General features: G+C 41.6%; 1 protein-coding gene across 1 annotated transcript; it reads left to right on the forward strand.

The window, feature by feature from the left end:
* The first annotated feature begins 351 nt into the window (after positions 1–351).
* myofl (myoferlin like) lies at positions 352–18,630 on the forward strand. The gene is made up of 54 exons (XM_079169045.1): positions 352–484; positions 947–1,002; positions 1,158–1,249; positions 3,223–3,331; positions 3,523–3,619; positions 3,911–4,080; positions 4,430–4,558; positions 4,947–5,009; positions 5,126–5,176; positions 5,257–5,287; positions 5,387–5,502; positions 6,033–6,159; positions 6,252–6,355; positions 6,452–6,520; positions 6,626–6,669; positions 6,757–6,839; positions 6,931–6,963; positions 7,079–7,203; positions 7,314–7,427; positions 7,643–7,820; positions 8,093–8,217; positions 8,312–8,421; positions 8,634–8,826; positions 8,919–9,074; positions 9,183–9,314; positions 9,406–9,569; positions 9,982–10,096; positions 10,836–10,938; positions 11,047–11,186; positions 11,273–11,437; positions 11,699–11,786; positions 11,934–12,011; positions 12,139–12,320; positions 12,423–12,581; positions 12,669–12,770; positions 12,991–13,152; positions 13,260–13,425; positions 13,512–13,582; positions 13,680–13,694; positions 13,784–13,882; positions 14,304–14,432; positions 14,863–15,018; positions 15,169–15,260; positions 15,738–15,908; positions 16,009–16,157; positions 16,370–16,509; positions 16,655–16,743; positions 16,819–16,914; positions 17,050–17,191; positions 17,315–17,414; positions 17,547–17,740; positions 17,828–17,937; positions 18,042–18,189; positions 18,309–18,630. Exons 1-54 carry the CDS (start codon positions 397–399, stop codon positions 18,345–18,347), a joined length of 6,159 nt encoding a protein of 2,052 aa, XP_079025171.1. The 5' UTR covers positions 352–396; the 3' UTR covers positions 18,348–18,630.
* Positions 18,631–18,943: the final 313 nt, after the last annotated feature.

An 18,943-nucleotide genomic window follows, 5' to 3' on the forward strand; every position in this document is an offset into this window, starting at 1 on the left:
TTTCTGTCATCATAGGATGATGCATTATGCCACTAGAGGGCGCTGCAGCACAAGAGAAAAGAGGACCAACTCCGCAGGTTTGCCTGGATGGTACATGATTTAACTCACAGTTCTGCACAATGATGCCAAGCAATATACAGTTATACGAGTGACGCCGTTTGAAAGCAAACGAGGCAACTAGGCTCTCCTTTCCTTAGTGTGTGTTTCTCGCCTCCTAACTCTTATCCCCTAGGCTGGCTGGTGTGTGTTTCCTCTGACTCATGAGTAAGGCTGCCCTCTGGTATCCAGTGCTCACCCCTCTGCACATCTGTGCGTTTCAGTTCCCTCTGTAGCGGTCTCCCTCTCCCGCGACGGAATATGAGTCGTTTCTCTGAATGAATTTGGACTTTTATCAAAATGCTTCGTGTAATTGTGGAGTCGGCTTGTGGGATTCCCAAAAAGAAAATTGGACACCCAGATCCAATCGCTGGTATTGTCTTTAGAGGTGAGACTATTGCTTTTAATATTTTTTTCCTGTGGTAACAGCTGTATGCTCTATTTACTCTTTATTCATGCACACAGTCTATCAAGCTATCATCTTTTCTGTCATCCTGGAGGTTTTCTACATCACTTTTGCAGTTAAATGCATTAGCAGTTTACAGTAGTTTGAATACGTTGGTAGTGATTCATAATCAAAACGAAGAGTACATCCTTATAAGGTCAGATAAGCCCTCTGTCCACAGATCACAGCCACTTCCTTTGACTTCAGCTTGGACTTTATATATTTACAAAATGAGATGCCTACGTGTATTAAGTGTTCCTCTGTTTCCAGCAGATTGTAAAATGTTGATTCAATCATTTATTTATCTTTTGAAGGAAGTAACGACCGTTCTCTCCAGAACATAAAACTGTAAAACCAGATTGTGAGTTTTTGCATATAAATATGGTCTGTTTGTTGTGTTTACAGGTGAAAAGAAGAAAACCAAAGCAATTGACAATGAATTGAATCCTGTATGGAACGAAGTAAGTGCAGGATGAGTTAACTGTAATGAGAGACATTTACAGTGTGTTGACTTGGAAATGACTTACCTGAGAGCTGCTGTCATTACCTCAGTTAAACTACTGTATGTTGTTGTTTTAAATGATTGAGTGTAAAGGTCTCTTCCCTTTAATTACAGGTGCTTGAATTTGATCTGAAAGGCTCTTCCTTGGATGCATCTTCATTCATCAACGTGGTTGTCAAAGACTATGAGACAATCGGCAAAGACAAGTATGTGCATGACAAGCATCAGGCATTGAAATTGCGACATTTGCGTGTTTCGTATTGTTAGCTTAAAGTGTGCTAAAGGCATTGTTTAGTTTTTTTGGAGGGAATGAACACATGACCCTCAGCCTATACCTCCCAGTATGACTAAATCCTGATCATTTAAACACACTGCCACTTTAGTGGAGGAGGCCCTGTGATGTGAACCACTTCCCCATGACTACGTGTAGGCGGTCTTTATAGAAACCCCCCCTCCCAAAAAAAACAAACACCTATGTTTTGCTTTGTAGCGCAGGTATTAACTGAAAGGGAAAACCTCACTACGCCTCAAAGGTTTACCTTTTGAGAGGGTAAACGTGTGATCTGTGAAAGTGCTTCTTTCTTAGCCGTTGTACTACAACTGATACTACAACTATCCATTTTAACAGTTGAGAGTAGGTATGATTGTTTCTTAAGAAACAGAGCAGCATGTTTTAACTTAACTGAGCTGTATAACCACAGGACTCACTGCGACCGTGTTAAGACTTGCAGCAGCGTCAGTGAAGAGGCTGTTTTGTCTACCTCACAATAGCACTCTCGCTCTTACGAGCATTGTTACCTTAAAAGGAAAAAAAGTCATTTCTTTCTAACCCTCCCTACGGTAGACTCTGCACTTTATCATGTTTCTGCTTAATTTATTATCGTTTATCTGTGTGTTAGTGTATCTGTGTGATTTTGACTCTTTTTTTCTTTCTGCAGTGCAGACAAGAATGTGGAAGTAATAATAATAATAACAAGTGACTCACTCTAGTGACTGGTTGTGTGTAGTATGCATTATTCTGGGGCAGGCACGAGGGATGGGGGGAGGATGGGGAGGTGACTGCTACAGCCACGAACACACAGGGATATTTTTCCATGATCGCTGCCTGCAACGCATGAGGGGGGTGAATAAGAGAGCTTGCGCTGGCTTGTCATTGGCACATTTGTGATGAGTCGTACCACAGCCTGTAATCCAAAGTGAAATAAACTTTAGACAGACAGTCAAGCTGATTCTGGAGGGAAATATGTTTGGCAACACTTTGTGACAAACTCTTCCCCATGTCTTCAATCTAGGAAAACCTAGAAAATAAATTTGACTCGAAGAACAGAGAGATTTGTTGAAGTTTGTTAAAGATTGCTTTACGCCTAAATTAGCTTTGTTTAATAGTGACGTCCAAGTAGTGGAAAATATATCAGTGTGCCAGGAATGTATCTATCTGGCTCTCTCACTGTGGTTGGAAAAAATAGTTTTTTTTAAGTGCAGCAGATCTAAATACTAGAAACTAGAGTTTTAAAGTTTTGTTTTCGTTTCTGAAGCGAGTGATGTATACAAACGTTAATTTGTCTAAACCAGTCCTTGCATGTGTCCTCTGCAGTGGTTGAGCCAGCACATGCCTGTGGTAGATGTTAATTGTTTCCATCTTTCTGCTTTTTCTTCTGCACGTTTTCATAATCTTTGGGCCTTGCCAGTGTAACCAGCTGACCCTTGTCACACAGCAAAGTATCCAGTTTGTTCTCTTAAGAGATGCTACTGCTGCCCACAAATGGCTCTTTTGTTGTTGTTTTTCATGTCGCTTTTATGATTTTAGAAAATGCCCAATGTGTTGTAATCCATTGTGGTTAGTAATCACTGTTGCGACATGACATCTGTTGGGTATGAAAAGTAGGTGGGGTTTCTATGCTTATCATAATATGTGAAGAAGTGAAATTGGGAAGTAGAAACCGCCAACTATCCAGAGCAACGAGTCATTTCAGTCCCAAACATTGCTTAGAATCCCCTCATGTGGTAAATTGCACAAGTTTGTCACAAACTGTGGAACCAAAGCGTTCCTCTTATTGTTTAGTTTAGCTATTCGTCCCTTTTTAAACAACTATTGTTTCTCTGCAGCTGCAAAGATGCATTTAATGACGTGTGTGTGTGATTGTCTGTCAAAAGGAAACATAAATGTGATGCTTTTCAGGTTCATTGGCTCTGCAACAATCCCGCTGAGAGACTTGGCCAGTGGTCACATGAAGTCCCTCCCATCAAAGAATGTGCCCTTGATCAATGAGAAACAACAGGCTACTGGGGTGAATACATTCAGCAATAACATGTGATACTTCTTATGATACGTAATATAATAGTTCAATCCGCTTCAGCTCTGGCAGTGGATGGTATCTGTATAGATCTGCAGGAAGTAGTTTACGTTGAAGTATATTTGGTGTTTGACATATACAGTAGAACTTTTAATGCTAATTTAGAAAGCATTTTCTTTGTTCAGGCAACCATCAATTTGCTCATTGGGTATGAGCCACCAGCCAACACTACTGTAAACCCAAATGAGCAACCAGATGGAGACACGTCTCATGTGGATGCAGGTAAGTAAACAGATAAGTCTAAGAAAAGAGATGGTAGTTTCTGATTTTACTTATTCCCTCCCAAAATAACAAAACAAAACATCACATTCCTTTACAAGGAATAAGGAATTTTAAAGTTTTAAGGTATCTCCTAGAAACATACGCTGATGATTTTCGTCAAGATTTCTATACATTTAAAGAAATGTATCTGTCATGTTGTAAGGAGGTTAGTAAATACATCACACACTCCCAAAAGTGTTTTGGGAATATTGATTTAGATAATTTTGTGATTATTGTGGTTTTGCTCCGCAGGAGACAGTGATGAGGGTGATGAGAGGGAGGCAGACGTGGAGGGAGGAGGGCAGAGTGGAAGCCCAGGAGCTCCCACTTCCTCAAACCAGCCTGGGAAACCCAGCCACAAGCCAGTCCGTCTCAGGCGTAAGAGGACTAGAGCCTTGGCCAATAAGCCTCAGGACTTCCAGGTATTGTTCGAGTTTTGATTCATGTGTTCCTGGATCATCACAAATTTCAGTTCAAGGTGAAATTCTTATAATTAATCACATGAGTGACAGCAGGCTTCACCAGTGCCAATATACAATGAAGCCAACAGATAGTGAATTATAACATGTATCCCTCATTTTAGAGAATTGCAAACATGGGAACCTTCGATTGATTATGGCTCAGGACAAGTTTCGCTGAATTTCTTTGGGAACATCATTTTGTTCCTATAAAATGTCAACCCGAAGGAATCAATGGTACCTTTTCATAAAGGACCCAGATAAATGTTGTCACTGTTTGCTCAGCTGCCTCACTGTGGCTTGCAATGTTCAGATTCGTTTTCGGGTTATCGAGGGTCGACAGCTGCCTGGCAACAACGTCAAGCCAGTGGTTAAGGTGAATGTATGCGGACAGACCCACAGGACCAGAATTAGAAGAGGAAATAACCCGTTCTTCAACGAGGTAATTAGTCTGCAAAAAGACACCGCATCCTATTGAAAGTAATTGGTGACGGCTAACTTTTCCCTTTTATCTTGCTTGTCAACATCCACGTGTCTTCTCTCTTTGCCGCTGAATCCCCACCAGCTTTAATAACTCTCTGGGGTATTTCTCTCTGTGTCGGCTGCGGGGATAGGACAGTTGACCTTAAAGGCAGTGTCAGCTTTGTCTAACTCCTCTCATATGCATTTTCCTCTGTCTCAGCTTTTGCCAAAGCATACGCATCTCAGCTTAACAAATTGTAAGTCCTTTCATGTTTGTCACAATCCCTGATAACAATGTGTGTCTGACATCAAAATGTACTGTGCATACAGTGACTAGGGAAATACTAATACTTGTTTATGTCCCTCAGATGTTTTTCTACAATGTTAACATGCTACCTTCAGAGCTGTTTGACGAGAGCATTAGTCTTCGGGTGGGTAGATAACTCCTTTTTAATGCAATTTTCTTTAGCAAACATAAAATTCATTAATTTTTTTTTTTAAATCAGAAAATGTCTACATCTACTGTAAGTTGTGTTTTTCTTGACAGGTTTATGACTCCTTCTCCCTCAGAGCTGACAGTCTAATGGGAGAGTTCAAGGTATGCCAGTTGAAGTGCCAGCAGGTTGACAGATTTTACATTTTCCAATGATTAAAATGTTTTTATTCTTCTTTACCCAGCTGGATGTTGGCTACATCTATGATGAACCAGGTCAGTATTTCCATACCAAATGCATACTATGTGAAAAATGTATATTGTTTGTATATATTATACTGTAGGTGTTTGAACGTGTTGAATATCTATGTCCAGGTCATGCCATAATGAGGAAATGGCTCCTCCTGAGTGATCCTGATGACTCTAGCTCAGGGGCCAGAGGATACCTGAAAGTCAGCATAACTGTTGTGGGCACCGGAGATGATCCACCGGTGTGTGTACCTTCTTTCTTACCATCAAGTTTATTTCAGCTGGACACAGAAGGCAGATCTGTTTTGAAAAAGACCATGACAGGCTCTCCTCTCCTCTCGTTTCCGGTTGCGTTTGAATGTGAGTGGTGGATGTGAGAGAGAGTAAAAATACTGCACAAAAAAGAAGGCTGTCCACACACTGGTGAACCTTTTATCCCGTTCTGCCAAGTTGGCCATCGGGCTGACACGGAAGAATCGAGCTTGGTAGTGAGGATCCGGTGAAAGTTCCGGAGGGACTGTTGAAGGCCCGACTCAGGGTGGAACACACCTACTACCAAACAGTGGACAATGTACAGGCCTTCAGGGAACATATTGATCATTGTGATTGATTGTTTATTTGTTCTTTGGTGCTTTAATTTGATTAGTTTGGTTTATTTAAGTTTATTTTTTGCTTTTCAAGTGATGTTTTAGAGTGTTTTCTGTTTTTCCCTGCCATAGTGAAATAAAGGAACTTTAAAAATCTCTCCTCTCCTCTCCTCTCCTGTGTCCAGACTGAGAGGAAAGGGATAAGTGAGGAGCAGGACGACATAGAAAGCAATCTTTTGGTGCCAGCCGGTGTCACAATGCGTTGGGCCACACTCAGCCTCAAAGTCTTCCGTGCCGAGGATATGCCACAGAGTAAGTGACCTATACATTCCTGCAACCATCGTAGTTTAATGCAGTCAAATCCCCTTGAAAAACTTCTATTTAGAACCTATTTGTCATTGCAGTGGATGATGCCTTTATTCAGACGGTAAAGCAGGTCTTTGGAGGGGATGGAGACAGGAAAAACCTGGTGGATCCATATGTGGAAGTCAGCTTTGCTGGCAAGAAGGTACTTCATGTTTGACTTAAAAGAAAAAAAAAGATGTTTTAATGGTCTCACTGTGTGACTATTATGTGTATAGCAATGGCATTTCCTTTTTTTTAGCTGCACACCAAACGCATTGAGAAAAATGCTAATCCGGAGTGGAATCAACTCATCAATCTCCAAGTCAAGGTAAGAAAGATGCATTTTAAGATGTATCTAATGGGCTTGATTCAAATGTCCAAAACACTTAAACCTTCAGCGCAAATCAACACATGCCTCTGTCTGCCTCTTCAGTTCCCGTCCATGTGTGAGCGCGTGCAGTTGACTATTTATGACTGGTAAGAACTCAAATTCATTCATACACAGCTGCACAAGTGACAATGATGTCAAAACCAATATTTGAAGTGCCAGTTTATTCTTGGCAGGGATCGTCTAACCAAGGACGATGCCATCGGAACAACGTTTTTAAACCTGAGCAAAATGTCTTCCTCTGGTGGAGAGATTGAAGGTAGTAATGTAATCTGTATTTTTTATAATGATTACATTTTGATATTGCTATACGACATTTAATATATGTTTTTTTTCCCAACTGGAAACAGACGCACGGGCTGAGTGTAACCCAGTGTCTGACTGTACGTAAGAATGGTCCTCTGCATGTTTTTAACATGTTGCATTAAGTGTTTGTTCTCATGCACCTTATTGCTTTACAGCCTTGAAACTGTCCATGTTGGTGTCTGTATGTTACAGTGAGCACTGCAGCATCAGAGATTGGTTTTCTCCCAGCTTTTGGGCCTTGCTATGTCAACCTGTACGGTAGCCCGAGAGAATTCACCGGCCTGCCCGACCCGTACGAGGAACTCAACTTTGGAAAGGTAGGCCTACTTTATCAGCTTAGTACAGTCGGTTCAGTACTCTGAGGTATAGACAGATGGGACATTTTACCTGCATGACAATCTGTACATTGCATTTTGATACGTTTCAGGGTGAAGGGGTCGCCTACAGGGGTAGGGTCCTTGTTGAGCTGTCCACTCAGCTGGATGGGAAGGTTGATCAGAATGTGGATGACATCTCCAGTGATGACATCCTAGTGGCACAGGTATACACTTTGTACTGTAACCACAGCTGTCTCCATATTTATTTGATTTCTATGATAATCCTTAAGATAAAAGCTTAAGCTTTTGAATCTGTAAGTTGTCATACATTACTTTAGTAGCTGAGTGTCTAGCGAAATAGATTTCCAGATGAGAACGGACACAGAAGTAATCCCACCCTAACCTCTAACACTGCCACATCCTTTTGAATTGAGTGCAGAAATACCAGCGGAGGAGGAAGTTCTCTCTGTGCGCTGTGTTCCACAGTGCATGCCTGCTCCAGATGCCGGGCGAGCCAATCCAGTTTGAGGTCAGCATTGGCAACTATGGTAACAAGCTGGACTCCACCTGCAAGCCGCTGTCGTCCACCACCCAGTACGGCTTTGCTGTGTTTGATGGTATGAAAAGCTTCAGTCTGAAAGAATAAAAAAATGACTCGAAGATTTATTCTGTTTTATAATCAAGGGTGTTTCCATATATATAAGTATATTAATACAACCTCTGCTGTAGCAGTGGACAGTTCTCATGTCAAACTGTTTACCATGCTGTAAATCTGTGTCTAAAGTGTCATGAAGCCAAAGAGGAGAACCACATGTGCACCAAATGTCAATGAGTCTACTCCACAACTTGTGTTTAAAATGACAGGGTATATTTATTTTCTATCCCACAGGTAATCACTACTATTACCTGCCCTGGGCTGACACTAAGCCCGTAGTGATTCTCACTTCATACTGGGAAGACATCAGCCACCGTCAGGACTCTGTCAACGTTCTCCTCTTCATCGCTGAGAGACTGGTGAGAATGAGTTACAGTAGCACATATTGCACGTCTCAACACAGGCAGTACTGCTCAGTCATCTCCTTTTATCTGTCTTTGTGATTTGTTTTAGGAGTCCCACCTCACGTCTTTAAAAACCGCCATGTTAGCCAAGGTGTCTGAGACACGTCTGGCAGAGATTTGGGTCAAACTCATCAACCACATGATTGAGGACCTGAACAGGTAGGACAGGACCAGACTGATTCCCACACTGGACCTGTGTGTTGTATGAAGTAATGCTATAGTGTAACTTATCATTAGGAAAAATGTTATTAATGTGTTTATTGCTTTTAGGTCAAATACAATTGCAGGTGGTTGTTAGGGTTTAGTTAGGGTGATGTTTTACCTTGTGTTGTTCCCATCCAACATTAATCTCACTAACAAACTCTTAACAGTTTCCAGCTTCCAGTGCTAGAGGGCCAACCCAATGTGACTGCACTGGATCTCCAGTTGAAAAACCTGCGTGATGCTGCTGTAGTCGATATCAGAGAGATGGCCAATCGCATGAGAGAGGAGGCAACAGATGTCAAGGCTACTGTTGGTGACATTGAGGACTGGTTGGACAGAATCAAGCAGCTGGCAGAGGAGGTCAGGAAATGCAAATAAAATAATGTTATGTAGCTCAAAAATACATCAATTCAACTTAATTATGTAACTGAAATGTAGTTTGTCTCCATCAGCCTCAGAACAGCATGCCAGATGTGATCATCTGGATGTTAAGAGGAGAAAAACGGGTAGCTTATGCTCGAGTCCCAGCAAACCAGATCCTGTTTTCAAACTTTAGCGAACAGGCTCGTGGCAAACACTGTGGACGGACCCAGACCATTTTCATGCAGGTACAAAACTAGCCAACGTACAGTAACACATTCATATATTTTGTATTATATATTTCACTGTTACATTTTCAGAAAGAGTTGCCACACTAATACTTTTTGGTTTGTCAGTACCCCATGGACAAAAACAAAGGTGTGAAGGTCCCTGTTCAGCTGCGGGTCAACATGTGGCTCGGTCTCTCTGCCCATGAGAAGAAGTTCAACAGCTTCTCAGAGGGAAACTTCAGCGTGTATGCTGAAATGGTACAGTAGCTACACAAAGCATTAGCTTTTTTTAAATACATACACATTTAATCTGATTTCAGTTGTGTTATCTCTGACTTTAATTCCGCAGTATGAGAACCAGGTCCATGTTTTGGGGAAGTGGGGAACTACCGGCCTGGTTGGTCGTCACAAGTTCTCCGATGTGACTGGAAAGGTGAAACTCAAACGAGAACGCTTTCTGCCACCCCGTGGATGGGATTGGGAGGACGACTGGTTTGTTGACCCAGAGCGATGGTAAGTTTGAGAAACTCACTTTATCACACACAAGCACACACACTCGCACAGTTGTACGTGATTCATGGCTTGTATAGTTTCAAGTAGAAACATCCTGTTATCACTGAGCATATGCACTCGCTCCAGAATCCTGTTCTTTTTTCAGCTCTGTCCTCTATTAATTGTCAGTAATCATAAATCTGTACCAGCCACAGCGTGAACACAATCACAGGAAATGAAAAGGAATTTTCGGCATCACTCAGGGTTTTGGTTTAAGGAGATCTCTCTCCCACCAAGGCTCATGTAAACAAGTCTAGCTCTCTGAAGCTTGTCTTCCTGACCTGTTCCACTTAGTTTGTCATGGTCCTACATAGCTGCTGTGTGACTCACAAAGCTTCTCATTAACTTTGTGCTGTGGTGGTGTTTTCTATAGCCTGTTGACAGAAGCAGATGCCGGCCACACAGAGTTCACAGACGAAGTTTTTCATAATGAAACACGTTTCCCTGGTGGGGAGTGGAAGCCCGCGGCAGAGCCCTACACAGACGTGGTACGACCTACTGCTATCACACAGATACAGTAAACACACATTGAATTTATGTGAAAAATGTGGATGACGATAACAGGACAAAAGCTTGTCTATTCATGTTAGTTTGAAATGTTATCATTGTTTTTCCTGCGCCATCATGTACTTGAAGGTAGGTTGCATAGTTGTTGGTTTTATTTAGATAAACACATGCACCTCTGCAAACCTTTTATGGATGTGATCTGTGTCTTCCTGGTTATGATATGTAGTTTGCATTACGGCTGATACTAATAATTGTAACATCATTTTGGGTACTTATAGCTAAAAGGAAATAAAGCTGCTATACTCAACATTTATAATGTGTAATGTAGAGTGGGTCACCCAAAGATAACTATCACCCAAGCTGTTCAGTTCTTTGGAGCATTTTTGCATCAGCTTGTTTTAGTTTCATGGGCGACAACTTTACTTTTGGATTCACTTTTATTACAGAAGCCTCTCTGATAAACACACTGTATGCTACCAGCAACAAAAGTTAAACGCACAAAACGAGCGACTAGATGGTGAACGTAAAGAACCAGATATTTTCCTCAGGAGTTGGTAGAAAGATAAAACATGAGCTAGAGGAAGAGGGCATGTTGGATTTTATAAAGCCACAAGTAGCAAAATAAATTAGTTAATGCAGGTTTATAAGCATTGATAGTGATATCAATAGCAATTCTTTACATAGAGTAAATTTACTAAAATGAGGGTCTGTGTTGTCTAGAATGGAGAAACGGTTCAAAGCCCAGCAGAGTTCGAGTGTCCACCTGGATGGAGCTGGGAAGATGACTGGAGCTTTGACAGCGACAAAGCTGTGGATGAGAAAGGTATCATGAACACTAAAACTGAACTATGTGATCAAAAGCTTCTATTCATTGTGTTTGAAATACTTTAATTGGTGTGTGTGTATGTCTGTGTGTGTCTTATGACACTAGGTTGGGAATACGGAGTTACCATTCCTCCCGATGATAAGCCCAAATCATGGGTTGCATCAGAGAAAATGTATCATGTCCATCGCAGGAAGAGACTCATTAGACCACGGAGGAAGATATCTGATAAAATGGCTGTTATTGAGGTGAGGAAGAGGAGATAAAGAGTAGATTTGAGAGATGTTATCAGTGCAGTTTCTCATTATTTTTCCTGTCCTTGTCTCTTCCACAGAAGCGAGAACCAGGGGAAGGCTGGGAACACTCTTCCCTGATTGGCTGGAAGTTCCATAGGAAGGAGCGTTCCTCTGACACGTTCCGGCGCCGCCGCTGGAGAAGAAAGATGGTGCCATCAGACTGCATCGGTTCCTCCGCCATCTTCCGGCTGGAAGGGGCATTAGTGAGTCTTACTCAAGTCCCCTGAGAAACTCTTCTACATATGAGTTGTTTTCTTAAATTTCCCCGAACGAGGCAGTTGTCATGGCAACAACAGTTACTTTATGCCATCTGAGTCACATCCTCTCATTATTCTCCTGCATACGCCTGTTCCTGTCAGAAGTTGGCAAATCATTCAGGAAGTTTGTTTTGGTTCTGCATTCTTTCATTTACGTTTTCTTCTATTTTGTTCTTTTAAGCACTTCACCCTGCGTTTTGTTAACAGGGAGTCGATGTTGACGAGAAGGCCAGTAAAACGGATGCAGCCAAACTATTTGGTGCCAACACACCCACTGTTTCCTGCCACTTCAGCCGTAAGTTGTTGGGGCCAGATAAAGCTAATTACTGCTCCCTCATGCTGATTGTTTCTTTAAACTTCCTGATGCACGATAACATTCAACGATGAAGTCCGTTTTTACAGTTTACAGTTGAACTTGCTGATAAATGTTATCTCCCTTCAGAGTCTTACCGTTACCACCTGAGAGTGTACGTGTATCAGGCGAGGAATCTCTGTGCCATGGACAAAGACAGCTTCTCAGGTAAAAACAAAGCAAAGTGCAAGCCTGGTCAAGAGGAGTAAATGACAGTCACAGTATGAATTACATTAAACAGGCACAGATTCACATGAGCTAAATACTGTTCATCAATACTCCTGGTCCTCCCCAGATCCCTACGCTCATGTGTCATTCCTACATGTGAGCAAGACCACCGAAGTCATAAGGTCCACCCTGAACCCCACATGGGATCAGACTCTCATCTTTGAAGACATTGAAATCTACGGAGACCCAGAAACTATTGCCCGCAACCCTCCTGATGTGGTGTTGGAGCTGTGCGACAGTGATCAAGTAGTACGTTGTATATTTAATCTGCAATTTAATGCAAAAGGGGTTCATGGACAGTGTGATCAGCCTATGCTAATTGTCTGTGTGCTGTTGCGCTTTATTTCCCAGGGCAAAGATGAACCTCTGGGTCGCTGTACCTGCCCTCCAGTAGTGAAACTGAACCCCAGTGTGGCTGTCAGCCCTAAGCTGCTGTGGTTCCCGGTCACCAAAAAAGGTTGCAGTGCTGGTGAGATACTGCTGGCTGCAGAGCTCCTGCTGAAGAACAAGGTAAAGAAGAAAATAGAGAAAGTAAACATACTGTGACTTTAACTATGAAACGGTATTTAGGAGGCGATGTTGTGCTTTGCCGTCCAGGCGAATGACGGAGATCTGCCCCTGGTGCCTCCTCGCAGGGGGGAGAAGCTCTACATGGTTCCCCAGGGAATCAGGCCTGTAGTGCAGCTCACTGCGATTGAGGTACACCATCACGCCATCCTGCTCCTTTGCCAGCCCCTATAAATTCCCTTCACGCACACTACTTGATCAGACAAGACCAGCCCAACCCTAAGATTTCTGTTGCGACTGCATTTCTCCTCCGTAATTCTCTTTCTCCTGTGTCCTGCCACCATGCTAGTCCTTTAATCTGCTCATCTGCTCAGTTTCTTTTAAGTGCGTTAATGTGTTCCTTTGATCCCAGGTCTTGACTTGGGGCTTGAGGAATATGAAGACCTACCAGTTGGCCACAGTTTCCTCCCCCAGTTTGATCGTGGAGTGTGGTGGTGAGATTGTTCAAACCGCTGTAGTCAAGCACTTCAAAAAGAACCCCAACTTCCCTGGATCTGTGCTGCTGCTCAAAGTGGTACAAACCCTTGAACTTTCTAGAATAAATATCCAGATACCTGTTAAGTGTTTCATGTCTGGACCATATTTTCCTTCAAGTTCTGTACTATTGTTTTCTCGCCTTAGCTTCTGCCCAAAGAGGAGATGTACACCCCTCCTATTGTGCTGAAGGTAATCGACCACCGGCCATTCGGTAGGAAACCAATAGTGGGTCAGTGCACCATTGACTGCTTGGAGAAGTTCCGCTGCGATCCGTATCGCATTAACAGTGAAGTCTGCATGTCTGCAAGAGGTACATACAAAAATGCATGCAGATAAATGCACACTCAGCTACATACTGTAGAGGCTTATTGTATCCTGTTTCCATTGACTTTGCAGTGGCAATGATAACTGCTGCCCAGGGAGATGTTGTCATAGAGATTGACGAGAGACCCATCGTAAAAGCTGAGGTAAATAATAAAGCACTCACAAAAGGTGGGAGACAATGTTTTTTACATTGACTTACTTTTATTGATAAATATTCTTTGTTTGCTTCTCACTTTGCAGCTTCAAGCAGAAATGGTGAGATGTTCTCTTTTCAGAGATCTACAGTCTAATGATAGATAACATCCCTAAAAATACTAAGTTCATCATCATTTTCCATCGTGTAGGAGGAGGAAGCAGTAGACTGGTGGAGTAAGTTCTATGCCTCCGTTGGAGAACAGCAAAAATGTGGGCCTTACCTGAAAAAGGGATACGACACATTACACGTAAGAACATGTCGTTGCACTTTGCAAAAACACAATTTTTGATTTTATCTTTCCTCTTTTCCTTGTTTGTGTTGGTTCTACAAGCAGCAGCAAGCTAGATGTGACAGACAGCGTCCTTGATCTCGTTTCTCGTATCCCCAAGAGTCTGCAGTAGTGTATTTATAAAACAGAGAGACGTTGGCTGACAATAGCAGTCAAACATTAGGGAGATTCAGTAGTTATGTTAGGTTCTAAGTTTAGTTCAGGTCTTTAAAGGAAAAACCAGACATATGTGGGACTTCTGTAAAAACTTGCAACTAAGGTGTGAAGTTTAGTTAGGTCGAAATCTCATACTAATGAAAGTTTGACTTAGTTTTGTGTAGCAGATAGTACAACATTATGTGATTTACCGTCATTGATGTGGTTGTGTTATGGTTTTCAGGTGTTTAACAGGGAACTAGAAGAGGATGCACAGTTCCAGGGACTCAATGATTTCTGCAGCACTTTCAAACTTCAGCGAGGAAAGACTGAAAATGAGGAAGAAGATCCCTCTGTGGTGGGAGAGTTCAAGGTAAAGAAGCAACATTTTCAGGAGATATTCCTGTCATGAAGCATCCCATTATACCTCAACTTTTGTAACATGAGAAATCTCTGCTTTTGCTGTTGGACAGCCACGTCTGCCCTCTGGTGGATGATTTATGAATTTCATAGACATAGTACGTGGACAGTATTATTTATTGAGCCTGCAGATTGGTACGTCTGTAAGGGGATAGTTTGTTACATGGTATGTCACCCTGTCCTGAATGTTTAATTTAGTTCTGCTATATCTTGAACTGGAATTCACTTTGGATTATATGGATCATTCTTTTTATATTGTTGCAAGCATATTTAATAATTAAGAGTGTTTAAAAAGATTGACCAAGCTGAGTGGCAACATCAGTAACTTGATATTTTGTTGCTTGTCGATAAGATGTGGTGCTGTCCTCTTTGGTGATATTCAGGGCTCGTTCAAGATTTACCCGCTGCCCGATGACCCAGGGGTGCCAGCTCCACCCCGCCAGTTCAGAGAGCTTCCTGCGAGCGAACCTCAGGAGTGCCTGGTCAGACTTTATGTGGTGCGCTGTCTTGACCTGCAGCCGAAGGATACGAATGGCATGGTGAGTATTATATGATGCTACAACTGACCAACCAACCTGGTTTTGTGATGAAGAATTGAGTCACAACCACAACCGTGCTCTAGATTTAATTAAGTGAACAAGATGATTGAAGCTAATGAAGCTAATGTTGTTTTTCTGTTCTCATTTCAGTGTGACCCATATGTGAAGATTGCACTGGGAAGGAAAACACTGGATGACAGAGATAACTACAAACCAAACACCCTCAACCCAGAGTTTGGGAGGTGAGACTGAACTTTTTGTTCGTTTATTATTCGTTCAAATGGTTATGGCTGCTCTTAAAGGAATACCTCACCCCCAAAAGGACCATCTGTGTATTAATTACTCAGTGTGTTACTTTTAATTCTTGAAGAAAAGTTTGTTTTGCCTCCATGTCTACACGGTGAAGTAAGAATCCAAAAACTGATAAAAGTCTTGATGAATTGAGGTAAACGGGGGCCACATTTATAGCAAAACTATAAAACGTCCATTTACAAACTCTCTAACAACTTTTGCAGTATAATCCGAGTCTCATTTTTTCTCAGTTTTTTGATTCTCCGTACACCGTGGGAGCATAGGAAGACATTTTTTTTTCAGAATTCAAGATTCACGTTTGAATTATTGATATAAAAATGTTAATTTTAATGTTAATGTATACTTTTAAGTTTGTGTAGGACATAAAGGACCAACAAACACATTATATGTCCTCCATTTATGTCCAGGATGTTTGAGATGTCCTGCTTCCTGCCTCAAGACAAGGACCTGAAGATTTCTGTGTATGACTATGACTTACTGAGCAGAGATGAAAAAGTCGGTGAGACAGTCATCGATTTGGAGAACAGAGTCCTGTCTCGTTTCAGGTCCTGCTGTGGCCTGCCACAGACTTACTGTGTGTAAGTATGTACTCTCACAGCACAATAGCTACAGCACAGTTGATACATCCTACAAAGGAAGCCTCAAAGCCAAACCAACAAAGCTACAATTTTCCTACAGCTCAGGGATCAATCAGTGGAGAGACCAGCTGAAGCCTTCTCAGATCCTCCAGAACGTGGCCAGAGTGAGAGGCGTTCCTCCTCCACGCACAGAGGGAGATGGCAGCTCCCTGTCTTTCTCAGGAACACAATACAACCTGCAAGATTTTGGTAATGCCAGTCTTGAATGCCCTATTATCATATTTTTTGTATAATTATCTACTATCTGTATGACCAAGTCTCGTTTTTTTATATATTTGCCTTGTAAAATATTTAACAGTAATTAATTTGTGTGCTGCAGTTGCATTTTGTTCCCATTAACATCTTCTCCAGTATACTATCCTTTCATCCTTGACTATTATGGTTTGTCATGTGCTTTGCAGAGGCAAACACTGTGATCCACCCGCACTTAGGCCCAGCCAGAGAGAGGCTGGCTCTGCATGTCCTCAGAAACCAGGGCTTGGTACCAGAGCATGTGGAGACCAGGACCCTGTGCAGCTCCCACCAACCCAACTTGTCTCAGGTTAAAACAACAGCAGTGACCCTTTTTTTAGTAGAAGTACAAGAAGTAGAGATAACGTATGAAGCTGATGCTCTGTGAAATTTATATTTTACAATTGTTGTGTGATAGCTTTGTTTAAAAGACTCATCATTTTCCACAAATACAGGGACAAATTCAAATGTGGGTGGACATTTTTCCCAAGAGCCTTGGTTTTCCAGGGCCCCCGTGTGATATCACTCCACGCAAAGCCAAGAAGTAAGAGACACTTGACTAAATAATGTTTTATCATCGTTTATTCAAGGATCAAATATAACAGTGTATTTAAAATAGGTACGTTTTGCGAGCCATCATTTGGAACACATCTGATGTTACTCTGGACGAAACAAGCATCACTGGAGAAAACATGAGTGACATCTACATTAAAGGGTACATTACTTGTCCTGTCTCTTACCTCAACCCTTCTTTTGTGTTTACATATGTTTTACTTTTATATGCATTTTTCTACCCACTGGACTCGTTCACAAATAGCCAGTCTGAAGTCAACATTATCGTGTTTCCTAGATGGATGCCAGGTATGGAGGACAACAAGCAGAAGACTGATGTCCACTACAGATCTCTGGATGGTGATGGAAATTTCAACTGGAGGTTCATCTTTGGGTTTGACTACCTGCCTGCAGAGCAGCTGTGTCTTGTCTCGAAGAAAGTGAGTGAGATCGTGGAGCAGGAACGAAGCATCAAGTGACTGTTGCTGTAACCATATCATTTGTTTTTGTCGTGCTGGTATGATGGCAGGTAATGATCTGAATAAAGTGTCTGTCTTTTACAGGAACACTTTTGGAATCTGGACAACACTGAATTTAGGATTCCTCCTAAATTGATCATCCAGATTTGGGACAATGACAAATTCTCCCTGGATGACTACTTAGGTGAAACAGCATTGTTATTTACCCCGTTTTATGCCATGACAACACAAAGGGAAGTCCTTTGATAGAGATCTACCAAAGAGAACTATTGCATAGGAGACAAATTATTATTTTCTATCCATATCTCTGTTACAGGTACAGTTGAACTGGACCTTCTCAATCTGATCTCTCCTGCTAAGAGCCCAGAAAAGTGCAGTCTGAAGATGTTGCCAGGGAGAGCGGGCTCAGTCGCCTCAAAGAAACCTCAGCCCAACTCACTTTTCTCCCAAAAGTCTGTCAGAGGCTGGTGGCCATGCACGATCGAGCAGGATGGGAAACGTGTGCTTGGTGTATGTTTATGTCAACAGCACAGTCCCTAGTTAAGTTTTTCTTTTTTTCCTGGTTACTGTTTAAGACTGTGTTTTAAAACTCTGCAGGGTAAAGTAGAGATGACACTGGAAATAGTGGAGGAGAAGGAGATGGAAGAGAGACCTGCTGGGAAAGGCAGAGATGAGCCAAACATGAATCCCAAACTAGACCCACCCAAGTAATAAATCCTGAAATACAAATGCATGGAACATATGATTTTCTAGTTCTATGAATTGCTTAACATGAACAATGTGAATGTTGCTTTCTTTCTCCATTCAACAGCCGCCCTGACACGTCATTCTTCTGGTTTATAAACCCTTGCAAGACCATGAAGTTCATTGTTTGGCGCAGATTCAAATGGATGTTCTTGGCAGCGATTCTTCTTCTGCTGGTCATCTTGTTCCTTGGGATCCTGTTCTACTCCCTACCAGTACGATTACTTAGTTTCCTGATAATTTATTGATTTCTATATTTCTGAAACTGTGCATATTGTTTTTCTACAGTGTTTTGTAATCTGAGTTAATATTAATGTCTATTCTATATCCACAGAACTACATCTCAATGAAGATTGTGAAGCCTTTCTCTTAAGGAGCGTTGCAGAGAAGTTGTCTGCCTTCCTGCTGCAGAATTTACAGTCCTCTTCACCGCTTCCATCCCTCAGAAATATGCAATAACTTCCTCTGTTGATGCCATATCGTACTGATCTTCAGCATGCTAACCTCACATAATCAGACCTGACTGCTATTATTTTTTTCACTCTCAGCATTACAGTATATTTCTTGTGATGCAAATATATCTAATGTTAAAATTAAGACCAAAAAAATCAAGAATGTCAAGAATGATATATTTTAATAAAATCTGTTATGAAGAAGGTGTTCATATTTTTTTCACACATTTGAAATCCGTGCAAATGTTGGAAAACTATCTACCGGTATCGGAGTGTTACCGGTTATTCCCAATATTAAGTTACATTATATTATTATTATATAATATCAAAACCAGGTCCACCTTCTGTGAATTCTAGGTTATGATATTATAAAGTGCATTAACATGGTGGTTAACCCAACCTATTTAGATGTATAGCCTAGTATTTTAGTCAAATTCACTATATTAAAAAAGAACCAATTATGTCATTACAACACAATTTAGAAACCAGGCTGCAATAAAGAGAACCGCATAATTTA

This window comes from Pholis gunnellus (assembly GCF_910591455.1).
Source record: "Pholis gunnellus genome assembly, chromosome: 11".
In the NCBI taxonomy this organism is placed as follows: domain Eukaryota; kingdom Metazoa; phylum Chordata; class Actinopteri; order Perciformes; family Pholidae; genus Pholis; species Pholis gunnellus.

What these genes read in the sequence shown, in the direction of transcription:
- myofl (XM_079169045.1), top strand. Translation starts at nt 397, where the DNA reads ATGCTTCGTGTAATTGTGGAGTCGGCTTGTGGGATTCCCAAAAAGAAA. An exon ending in CCCAGACCATTTTCATGCAG is followed by an intron (nt 9,075 to 9,182) that starts GTACAAAACTAG and finishes TTGGTTTGTCAG; the next exon opens with TACCCCATGGACAAAAACAA. An exon ending in CTGTGGTGGGAGAGTTCAAG is followed by an intron (nt 14,433 to 14,862) that starts GTAAAGAAGCAA and finishes GGTGATATTCAG; the next exon opens with GGCTCGTTCAAGATTTACCC.